This window comes from Trichoderma asperellum, chromosome 5 (genome assembly GCF_020647865.1).
Source record: "Trichoderma asperellum chromosome 5, complete sequence".
Taxonomy (NCBI): Eukaryota; Fungi; Ascomycota; class Sordariomycetes; order Hypocreales; family Hypocreaceae; genus Trichoderma; species Trichoderma asperellum.
The window spans coordinates 3,966,710-3,979,579 of NC_089419.1; the positions used below are offsets into that span (position 1 = coordinate 3,966,710).

Sequence of the window (12,870 nt, forward strand, 5' to 3'; positions counted from 1 at the left end):
ATAAACAGCTTTTAGAAGCTGAGAAAAGAAAAACTCTTACTTATCAATCTCAAGCGCGTAGGACTAATAAAATTACGATATGGATCTAAGAGCAGAAAATAAAAAGAAGATAAGAACAACCAGGGGAAAAATTAGCGTCTGTGGAACTTTGCTAAAATTGCAGCCAAACTATTTAACAGCTTTACGTGATTCATCTTAGCTACTTAATAGTTGCCGCCGCTATTAGTTCTTAGCGCCAAATCGGGTGCATTAAGGTACAATAAGGGGTTTTCGTCTACACTAATCTGACATAAGTGTGTCTAAATAGCGTAATATAAATAGATATACTCTGCCTGCTAGACTGTTGTGACTCCTTTGTTAACAAACCGCCTGTGTTACGATATCGTGATCTTGATAAGATGCGTCTTCAGTCTTGCCTCGCGCTGCTGCCAGTCGCGGTAGTTGCGGCCCCGAATGCCTGTGCCGACAAGCAATTCTGCCGCATCAACTCAGGCGTCATCGATAGTCTGAAACAAGACAAGGCTGCTACTGCATTCTGCGTTAGTTACCTAGGGCTTGACACTTTGACTGTGTGAGTTCTTTCCCAATCCGTTACGACAACCTTTTCTAATAACTAGGTAGCTCAACCACTTTCACGGCTGAGGCAGCGCCAGGCTACAACACAGAGTATCTGACCACCACCGCGGATGCGCTCACAAGGATAGAAACTGCGCTTCAGGTCATAACGCAGACACAGACTGTGACAGCTACTGCTGTTCAGGTTAGCTACCTCAAACTACTCACATTGTTCTAGCTTGGCTCACTCATTTCTCTTCTAGACTGTTGCTACTAGCACTGTAACCTCCACGACTTCAACCTCGTATATCTCTTGCCTGAACAGCGCCTATACTGCCGTTGCCCCTGTCGCAACCGTAGCCAGGCGATCCATTCAGGATCAGAGACCAGCCTGTATCCCCAAGGACTGGAACTCGAACAAGGTGTCTAGAGTTTGCTCATGTCTCTCTGTCACTGCTCCGACAACTACCCTTACTGCAACAAAGTATCAAACGCCAACTACTATTGCTGTAACTGTCACTGATACTGTTACACCTGTTATATCACTGTAAGCAAACGTCCGCTAAGAATGCCTATTTTAGTCTCACTAAGAGTCCTAGCACTGAAACCTCAATTTCGACCTCAACGAGCATCACAACAACCACTGTCATCCAAACGACCACTAAGACCGTCACAGCTTACGCCGTAGCTACTTCTGTTTATACTGGCGGCAATGGTCTCAACTATCGCAAATTTACACACGAATTTAATGCTGATGACCCAGACACAGGCTTCACGTCAACCTTCTTCAAAGGTCTAACGCCCGACTGGAGTGGCACCTTGGATATCCTCACTTTTGCCACAGTTGACTGGCCTAGTGTGACCCTTCTCACGCTACCCGATGGCAGCAGCTTCGACTCCTCTCAGGCGGCCATGGTTTTAAGTGGCTTCTTTGTCGCACAAGAGGAGGGCTTGTATACGTTAGGGTCAAGCGGCGATTACATTGACAACTGGGGATATCTCTGGACAGGAAGCAATGCTTATCAGAATTGGAACGACGACAATACTGACTTCCAGGCGAGCCGTACCTCGTGGCCGTACGTGGGCGGATCGGTCCAGATTAACATGAACCAGGGTGATGCCATCCCTTTGACGTGGCTTTGGGCAAACGGAGGTGGAGCAGGCCAGAGCTACTTTTCTATTACAACTCCTAGTGGAGACTTTACTACTGATACTACAGGATACTTTGCACCAGCTTGCAATACCAATATCTTTTCTTAAAATGTTATATTTATTTTTTTATATTATTACATTCTAAGATATTGCTTATATTATTATAATATAGTTAATGTTAAGAAATACTTAGATAATAATAGATTATAATATATTAATAGATAAAGTTACCTAAGGTATAATATCTAAAGAAACTATATACTAAATACTTAATACAATATATTAAAAAGACCTAACTGTATTAAAACACAAAGGATTATGAATACATGCTTCTTATACTTGCTGTTATAGGCTAATAATAGTAAATCTTTTAAATATATATCTCTAGGAGAATCTCAGAGCTAATAGCTAATTATAGCTAAAGAAAGTATAACAAACTATATAATAGATAATTAGTATAGGGTAGATTCTCAAGGGATAAACCTAGAATAAGTTCTTCGGGTTTATATTAGGAAATATATTAAAAAGATTTATAGGCAATTGTGACGTCCTGACCTATATTATTGTACTTAGGTATAGGGTAGGTTCCCAATCTATAAACTCGACGTCGGGTTTATGTTGGCAGAGAGATAAGTTGGAGTCTTATAAGCAATGCAGTTATATAGCTAACAAGGTTATAAATAACCAATTTAATTATTATCTAAGAGTGCTATATTAATAACTGACTATTTAAGTTCTATTTAATAAGCATAATAAACAGTTCTTATATAATAAGTCATTCTAAATGGCTTATAGTTAAATCACTTTTGCATAGGCTTACAATGGCTTACTTGGTAATTCAACAGGGATGTCTATAAACCATAATCCTTTTGTAATTGGTCCGTCGGTCTATAGTTATTCCTAGAGTATATACTCTTGCTTAGCTAATGTATAAATAAATGTTTAAGTTATAATACAATGCCCTCTCTTTATTAGTCTTGTCCTTAAGGCTTATAAAGAGGCCCTTTCTATATTAGCTTATTAAGGTAATTTTTCTTTTAGACTCTTTTTATAATTTTTATAATGCTTAACTATATATTTAAACCAATATCTTAAAAAATACATAAGCGCCTTTCTTTAGCCACTACTATTAAGGAATTAGAATTTCTTATAATAGCTTATTCTTTCTGTAAATATTATAGCATAGGCAACTGTTGTAAAATAATAAATAATATAATATATTACAAGGAGTGTATGCATTACAGTCATTCTTATAATAGAATAGGTATTCTATTATCAGCTTATAAGTTTTATTTTCTAAAATAATAGTGTCTTATTATTTTAATAATATAGTAAATTATATAACTTTTAAGCATAAATAATTATATTTAAAAGAAAAGGAAGCTATTAAACAGCTTGCTAAGTATTAATAAAAAGCCACTAAGGCCTTGTTTTAATTATTACATATCCATTCTTAACATAAATCTTTAGTAACTTAAGGGGCAGAGATAGTAAATTATAGCCTAAAGAGTTTTAATAAATTAAATAAAGCAAAGCATACTAAATTAAAAGTAATAATTAATATTTAGCTTAGCGGAGGTATTAATATAATTAATTAAAATGCTATACTAACTGATTTTAATTTATTAATTTTATAAACTAAAGAAATTTCTTTATTAGCTTATAAAAGTTAAAGTATTCTTTTAATTTTTATAAGTTTTTTAATTTTAAATATTCTTTTTATTTAATAAAATACTTTATTTTATTAGTCTTAGAGTTCTAATATATAGCAAGTACTTCTTTAATTTTATATTCTTCTTCTTTATCTTTAACAATAATTTCATCTAAAATAAATCTTCTTATAAATTCATTAACTTATGCTTTTTTTAGTTATAATATATAAAACACTAGGCTTTAAAGCTTTATTATATCTAGCAATGCTAGCTTATAATTAACTTCTTTAATTTATTTAAAGATTTTATAAGGTTTTATTTTTCTAATGTTTAACTTATTACTTAGCCTATTAGTCTTAATATTTAGTAATTTATAGCCTTATAAGTGCTATAATAAATAAACTATATCTCCTTTCTAAAGAATTAATTCTATAATTCTATCTTAGTTTATATACTTCCTTATTCTATCTTAGATAAATTTAAGTTATATATGCATTTCTTTATATAAATTAATTATTAATTCTGCTTATAGTCTTACTTTTTTAAAGTTAAGTCCTTCTTATAGTAATTTAAATACTTTTAGTGTAAATCTATAGTTTATATAAAATAGTATAATTTCTATAGATTTTAAAGGTATATTATTATAACAGTATTATACTATTAATAATTTTTCTACTTAATTATCTTATATAAAGTTAATATAGTATCTTAAGTATACTTTAATAATTTAATTAATATATTTTATTTATTTATTTATTTAAGGGTAGTATATAGTACTTAATTTATAGTTTATTTTTAATTTAGCTATAAATTCCTGCTAAAATTTAAAGGCAAATGTTTATTCTTTATTTAATATTATTTCTTTTAGTAGTCTATAATTTACAGTAATTATTTTTATATAAATATAAGCAAGGTCTTCTACTGTATATAATTTATTATACAGCAAGAAGTATATTTCTTTTAAAAAGCAGCAGACTACTATAAAAATGCTATTATATTTTACCTTTATAAAAAGTTTAATAAAAAAAAGCAGGTCAGTAATATAATTAAATATTATTAATTCCTATAGTTATTTTACTACTAGCAGCAGTTATAGTTTCTTATATAGTTTATATCTTTTATCTTTTATTTATTAATATATACTGCAGTATAATATAATATATTAAATATATGCTTTAAGTTTAATTATTTTATAATATATAAGGACTTAATTATATATTTTCTATATTCCTTTATATTTATACAGTAGATGCTTATAAATATATTTTACTATATCCCTTTTTAACTCTTTAAGTACTTAAATTTTTCCTTTATATTTAAAGTATCCTTCTTCTATAATTACTCCTTTTAAATATTCCTTATTCTTATAATTTTTTATATATTCTTTAATTTTATTAAGCATTAGGTTTTCTTTAAGTATTTTAAATATTATATAAATATATATTTGCTTAATGTTTTTTTTATTATTATAGTATAATGCTTATACTATAAATTCTAGTATATTTTATTTATAGTTACTTCTTTTATTTAATACATTAGCTCTTTTATTTTCTATGCCTTTATAATAAATAAGTTTATAATTAAATTATAATAAAAATTTAAAGTATTTAACTTATTAACTAAAGAGCTCTTTAATAATAATAAAGTATAAAATATTCTTATAATTAATATAGACAGTAATTTTATATTTACTTTTATAGTAATAATATCTTTATTTTTTAAATACTTATAATATAGTATATATTTCTTTATTATAGGTAGGATATTATAGCACTAGTTTATTAAGTTTATATAAAAAGAATATAATAGGTTTAAGTTTACTATTATCGCCTGGTTAACTTAAAACCCCTTTAATTATAAAATTTAATGCATTAGTTTTAATTATAATAGGTTTCTTTAGGTTAAATATAATAAAAATTATCTTTAAAGTAATAGCCTTTTTAAGTTCTTTAAAGGCTTTTTACTATTCCTCCCCTTATTTAAAAGGTTTATTTTTTTTAGTTATATTAATAAATAAAATTACTTTTAGCAAAAAGTTTTTAATAAATTTTTAGTAGTAATTTATAAGTTTAAAGAATACTTATAATTCTTTAAGTATAGTCAGTACTGGCCACTTATTAATTACTTTAACTTTATTAAGGTTTATGTAAATTTCTTTAGGTATAATAATATATTTTAGAAAGTTAACTTTTTAAAAATAAAATATATATTTTTTAGGGTTAATAAAAAGTTTATTTTCTTTAAGCTTTTATAATATAAAATAAATATATTTCTTATGTTTTTTAAAGATATTTAAAAAAATTAAAATATTATTAATATATACAATTATAAAATTATTTAAATATAGTTTAAGTATATAGTTTATTTTTTTTTAAAAAAATACAGGTGCATTTATAAATCCCTATAGCATAATAATATATTTATATAATCTATATTTTATTATAAATACAGTTATTTATTTATATCCTTCCTTTATTTTAATAAGCTTATAAACTTTTATAAGGTTAAGAGTTATAAATTATTTTTTCCTATACAATCTATTTTTAATTTATAAAATTAAGGGTAGTAGGGTTTTATCTTTAATAATTATTTTATTTAACTCCTTATAATTAATAATTAACTATAGTTTATTATTTTTCTTTAGTATAAAAATAATAAAGTATTTAACTAGAGATTTAAAGATTTAAATATATTTCTTTTTAAGTTATACTTTAATTTATTCTTTAAGGGTTTTAAGTTTTATTTTATTAAAATTATAAATTTTATAAAACTTTAAAGAGGCTCTATCTTTTAAAACTATTTTATAGTCTTATTTTAAATATAATAAAAGTCTTTCTTTTAATTATTTTTTAAAGAGTTTTTTATACTTTTTATATTATTTTAGAACTTATGCTAGTAGATTATTAAATTATTTAATTTTCTTAAGTTCTTGGTTTAATAGCATTAGTTCTTAGCGTAAAATAGCAATATATTTTTACATTCTTTATTCTAATATCTTTCTTCTTTTTTTAATATATTAAGGAGGTGTTATAGTAGGCTTAAGGAAAATCTTAGGCTTCTGGCTACTTAATTTCCTTTCTTCTAAAATTTTATTATTTTACTAATAAATCTAGCCGGTTTCCCAGTCTATATTAAGATTATATTTACTTAACTAAGGTATCCCTAGAATAAAGTTATATTATAGAATATTAGCTATATTATATATAGTTCTAGTAATGCAATTTTTAATATTTATTAATAAATAATTAGTTTATTATTTAATCTATCTATTATTATAAAGGAAGTGCACTTCTTCTATATATTATAACTAATACTTTTTCTTTTTCTTATATATTAATAACCACAGGCATATTGCAGTTATAGCAGATATATAGTTATATTACAACCTACTGTTTATTAAAACTATAAAAGGCTCTCTGTTTAAAAATATATTATATAACATTTTTTTAAATATTCTTTTTTCTTCTTCCTTACTATTATATTTATTATTTAGTTTAAAAGATATAATATATTTTAAATCTTTTTATTACCCTCTTACAGAAGACTGTCTATATTTTTTAAATTATACTAGTTTAAAATCTTAATTTCCGCATATTATATATATTTTAGATTTTTATAGTTAAAAAAATTAATTTTATTGCATTCTTCTTAAGCATCTTCTCTTTTATACTATATAAAGAGTTTTTAAGCTTTATAATATTTGTAGAAGGCTTTTTTATAAGCCTCTGTAAACTTATTTAATTTTATATATTCTCCTTTTCTTAAGACAACTACCTTAAGGGATCTAAACCTTTACTTAATGTCCTATAATAAAAAGCATATACAAGAGTATATATAAATAATAAAAAAAAATAGAATCTTAATAAGAAAGATATTATACTTCCTTTTGTTATTAAAATATTCTATATATTAATATATAATACAGTTAACCCAGCTAATATAATAGTATTTTAGATAGTCTAAATTAATATAATTAACATCTTTAAATCTTTTTTTATAACTAAGGTTTTATTATAAGGCTTAGTCTAGTATAATAGCTTAAAGAATAAGTTATCTTTCTATTTCTTACTATTAGAGTTTAAATAACTATCTATATAGAAATAAAGGAGTGTTATTCTTAAAAGGTTCTTAGGCTTTAATAATGCAATTTTAAAATTTAAATAGTTAATTAACTTCTAGGGTTAGGTTATTATATTATCTCTAGATATTATTATTATGCTTATAGTTATATCTATAGTTTTACTATTTAAAATCTTTATCTATCTTAATATTTACTTTATCTATATTTTTAATTAATTAAAAGTCTTTTTAAAGGATTATTTATTAGTTAAGTATTTTAAATTCTTTAGCTAATGTATTAAAATTATTTAATAATTTAGCTTTTAATTAATAGTAAGGGTATTTATTTTTTTCTTTAGCTATAAAGTCTTTTTTTATTATTAAAATAGTCTTGCTATCTTTTTTTATAGCATAATTATTTTTTAGTAGTAGAATAGTAGACTTTTTAGGTAATCTGCAGTTTCTTGCTATATAGTTTAGCTTTTTATAATTATAATATTTAAAGTCTTTCTTTTTATTATCTTTCTAAATTATACTAATATTTATAGGTCCTGGAGTACTATTATTATTTTTAGTAATTTATTTATTATTCCTACCTCTATTTCTTTAATTATTATAAATGCTTATATTAAGTTTATATAAAAGATTATTAACTTTAATATATTTTTTAATAAAAAATAAAAGGTTATATTAAATTTAGTTAATATTATAGACTTTTTTTTTAATGCTTTTCTTAAGTCTATTATAAAATTATTTAATAAATACAGCTTGTCTTTATTTAATTTAAAAGGCAAGGTCTTTAAATTTTACAGTATAATTAAAGCATTTTCCTTTTTAAAATACTTCTATAAGTTTATTTTTAACTATTTAAACTTTTCTAACATCTTTAAATGCTTTTATAAGTTCTCTTTTAAATTCTTTAAAATTATTAAATACTTTTTTAACAGCAGGCAGAGGATTAATTAAATCCTTAAGATATTTATCTTATATAAGTTAAAACTACTTAAATACAGTTCCCTTAAGGTATAATACTATAAAAAAAACTTTTTTATCTTTAATATTAATTATATTCTTAAAGTCTATAAAGTAAGCCTTAAGCTAAATTTAAAAAAATTTAAGTTTATTAATCTTTTTATTAAATATAAAAGGTAGTTATTGCTTAATAAAAATTCTTATATTTTTTTTAATTTTTTTTTTTTATTATTTAAAGTATTAATTAATTACTTATTAACTTAAAATATATCTTAAAGATATTCCTTTAAAGCATCTCCCTCTAGATTATTTTAGTCAGGCTTATAGCTTATAGCAAGATCGCTATTTACATTAATAAATCTAATAGGTTTAAAGGTTGCAGTAAATGCTAGAGTAATTTAAAGAGCTACAGTATTATTTTTAATTATAGTAATTTAATTACTTACAAGATTTTAAAAGATCTTCTAAATAAAAGTTATTAATATATAATATCCTAACCTATACTATTATACTTAAGTATAGGGTAGGTTCTTAATCTATAAACTTAATATTAAGTTTATATTAGTAAAGAGATAAGTTAAAGTCTTATAAATAATGCAGTTATATAGCTAATAAGGTTATAAATAACTAATTTAATTATTATTTAAAAGTGCTATATTAATAATTAATTATTTAAGTTTTATTTAATAAGCATAATAAATGGTTTTTATATAGTAAGTTATTTTAAATGGCTTATGGTTAAATTACTTTTATATAGGCTTATAATAGCTCACTTAATAATTTAATAGGGATGTCTGTAAACTATAATCTTTTTGTAATTGGTCTATCGGTCTATAGTTATTCCTAGAGTATATACTCTTGCTTAGCTAATGTATGAACGAATGTTCAGGTTATAACAGCAATATAATAATTATACTACTTGTTACTACTAAACAAAAGTTAAAAATATATTTTAATTTTAAGTCTGTTATTAATAACTAGGTAGTTATTTAAGTTATTGAAATAAGTATAAGAAGTAAAGTTATATATTTAGTATATATTGTTACAACCTGGTGTATTGTAACAGATAGATCCCTTATAAAGCAGCTGGTTCTGTTACAGTAACTGCTATAATAGTAGTTATTGGCCTAATCTTTTTATAACAAACTATATACTAAATAGTTAGTATAGGGTAAATTCCTAAGGGATAAACCTAAAATAAGTTCTTTAGGTTTATATTAGCAGATAGGTTAAAAAACCTATAGGCAATAATATTATAATAATAATTACTAGTAGAAATTAAATATATTTTTTAATTTATAAATATAAAATTATATTAATAATTAATTATTTAAGTTATTTAAATAAATATAAAAAATAAACTTATATATTTAATTAATTTAAATAAAATTAAAAAAAATAATTATTAATTTTTTTAAAAATTAATTTATTTTTTATTAATTTTATATTAAATTAATAAATAAGCTATTAATTTACTTTTAATTAATTTATTAAATTATAGTTAATTTAGCTATTTTTATATAGTAGGTTTACTATTATAACTATAAGAGTTAGGTTATAATATAATAGTTTTCTTTTATTAGTCTTGTTTTTAAGACTTTATTTAATTAAATATAAGTATTTACTTTTTTTTTTTATTATATTAGTTTTTTTTTTTTAATAATTTTAATTCTTTAATTAATAATTATAATAAATATTTATAAAAAGTTTTATTTAAAAATAAAATATTATAATATTTTTTTTAAAAAAAACTAAAGAAAAATATAAAATTATTAATATAAAAATTAAATATTTTTAAAAATAAAAATAATTATAGTTAAAAAAAACAATATATACTATTATATAAAAAATTAATAATTTAAAAAAGCTAAAGAAAGTAAAATATAAAAAAGTAAAAGTAATTATTTATTAAGCTATAATATTAAAGCTTAATTCTACTGCTAGTTTATTTTTTATTATTAATAATATTAATTGATTTATATTTAACTTAAACTTGTTATTATTTTTATTTTTAAAAACTAATAATATTTTTATAAAATTGCTTAAGTATTTTTTTTAAGTTTTTTTTCTAAAACCTATAAGTTTTTAAATAAATTATACTTTTTTTTTATTTTATAAAATATTCTTTTTTATTTATTTTTTTATTTATTTATATATAAGTTATTTTATTAATTTTTTTTTTATTTTAAATAATAATTTTATTTATAATAAGCTTGCTTGTTTTTTTATTTATTAATACTTTTTTTAATAATAAAATATAAAAAATAGCAGTTTTTAATTTTATATTATTAAATATATTTAACTTATACTTAACTTTTTTAATTTTTTTTTAAAATTTTAAATAGTTTAAGTTTTTTAAAATCTAGTTTATTAGTTAGCTAATTTATTTTTATATTTAATAACTTTTTATTATATAAGTGCTATAGTAAATAAATTCTATTTTTTTTAAAAAGTTAATTTTTTAATTTTTATATAGTTAATATAATATTTTATATAATCTTATATAAATTTAAGTTATACCTTAAGTTTTATTTATAATTTAATTATATTTTTAGCTAAAATTTAATTATTTTTTATATTTAAATTATTATAAAGTAGTTTATAGGCTTTTAATATAAATTTATAATTAATATAAAATAAAGTAATTTTTATAAATTTTAAAATAAAACTATTATATTAATTATATATTATAAAACCTTGTTTATTTAATTATTTTATATAATGTTAATATAGTATTATAAATAAGCAATTAATAAAAATATATAACTATTTTATTATAAATATATAACCTTATAAATATATAACTTTTTATATTTTTTTATTAATTAAAAAAAAGTTATTTTTATAAATATTTTTTAGGTTAAGTAATAAAGCCAGCTGCTTTAATAGCTATTTTTATATTTTAAAGCCTTTTAAAAATAAATATTTATTAATTTTATAAAAGCTAATAATTATTTTTAAAAATATACTTAAACTTTTATTTATTTTTTAATTTATAAATTAAATATTTTTTTATATTTTTTTTAATTTATAAATTAAATAAACTCTTGCTATTACTTTAATTTATAAATTAAAAATATTAACTTATTTTTATTTATAAATTATTTTTTTTAAACAACTTTTATTAATTTTTTCTTTTTTAAATATTAAACTATATTTTTTAATTACTTAAGTAAACTTTTATTATTTTTTTAAATTTAAAGTTTTATTTATTTAATATATTTATAGTTAAATTAAAAAGCTAATTAATACTATATTATTATTTTATATACTTTTCTAGGCTTTTTTAATAAATATAAATTTATTTTAATTATTTACTTGTTAATTATATTTTTATAAGGTTTATTATATTTTTATTTAATTAATAGCTTAATTAATTAATTTATTAAAAGCTTAATTATTTATTATAATAGCTAATTATATTAAAATAAATTATTTAATATTTTTTAACTTTTTTTATAATATAATAATAATTTTAAAATTAAAATTTAATAATATAAATTTATAAATACTAACTTTTATAATAATTAATATAAATAAACCTTTTATTTAATAAAACTAATTTTAAAAGCTAGCTTTTTATAAATTTTATAATAGCAGAGGATTTTAAATTTAATAAAAATAATATAATTATTATTATAATTACCTAGCTAAATTAAAAATAGCTTTTTTATTATAAATATAAATAAATATATTATATAATATTATTTATTAATAAATTTAAGCTTTTTTAATAATATTATAGTTAATAATTTATTCAAATATTTATTAATAAACCTTAAGTATTTATAATTAATTAAAACCTAGTTTTATTTATATATATTTTTAAAGTTATACTTTTAATTATATATTATATTTTATAATACTTTAATAAATTAATAAAAATAAATTATATTATTTAAAAAATAGTTTTTTATATTATTATTATATACTTTAATACTAAAAGTTATATAAATATTAAAATTATAATAATAATAATAAAGTAATATATTTATTAAACTTTAATTAATAAATAAATATTATATAAGTAGTTTAAAATTATTTAGTAATTATTAAACTTTATATAAAAGTTCTTTTATATTTATTTATAAACTTTTTTTATTTTAATATAAAGTATATACTTTTATATAAGTAAAATATTTTAATAAATATAAAATCTTTTTTTATTAACTAAAGTATTAATAAACTATTTATTTATAATATTAAGCTTTACTTATAATTATAAAAAAATATTTTTATTATTACTATTACTTAAGCTACTACTACTCTTTTATATTTGTATTTATTTTTACTTAAACTTAAATATAATATTTAAAAAAAATATACTATATATAAAGCTATTGTTATATATTAAAAAACTAATTATTAAAAATAACTTTTATTAAATTACTAAAATTAATAATAATAATCTTAAGCTTTTTAATAAAATAATAATTAAAAAATTAATATATATTTTTAATAAAATATAAAATTTATTTTT

At 20.0% G+C, this 12,870-nt stretch overlaps 1 protein-coding gene across 1 annotated transcript; it reads left to right on the forward strand.

Annotated features, from left to right (window-relative positions):
* Positions 1-398: 398 nt before the first annotated feature.
* On the forward strand, positions 399-1,815 carry TrAFT101_009443 (uncharacterized protein; the record flags this gene model as incomplete). The annotated part of the gene is made up of 4 exons (XM_024904723.1): positions 399-571; positions 622-760; positions 819-1,102; positions 1,155-1,815. The coding sequence occupies 4 exons, from the start codon at positions 399-401 to the stop codon at positions 1,813-1,815; spliced, it is 1,257 nt and encodes a 418-aa protein (XP_024754594.1).
* Between the last annotated feature and the right edge of the window lie 11,055 nt (positions 1,816-12,870).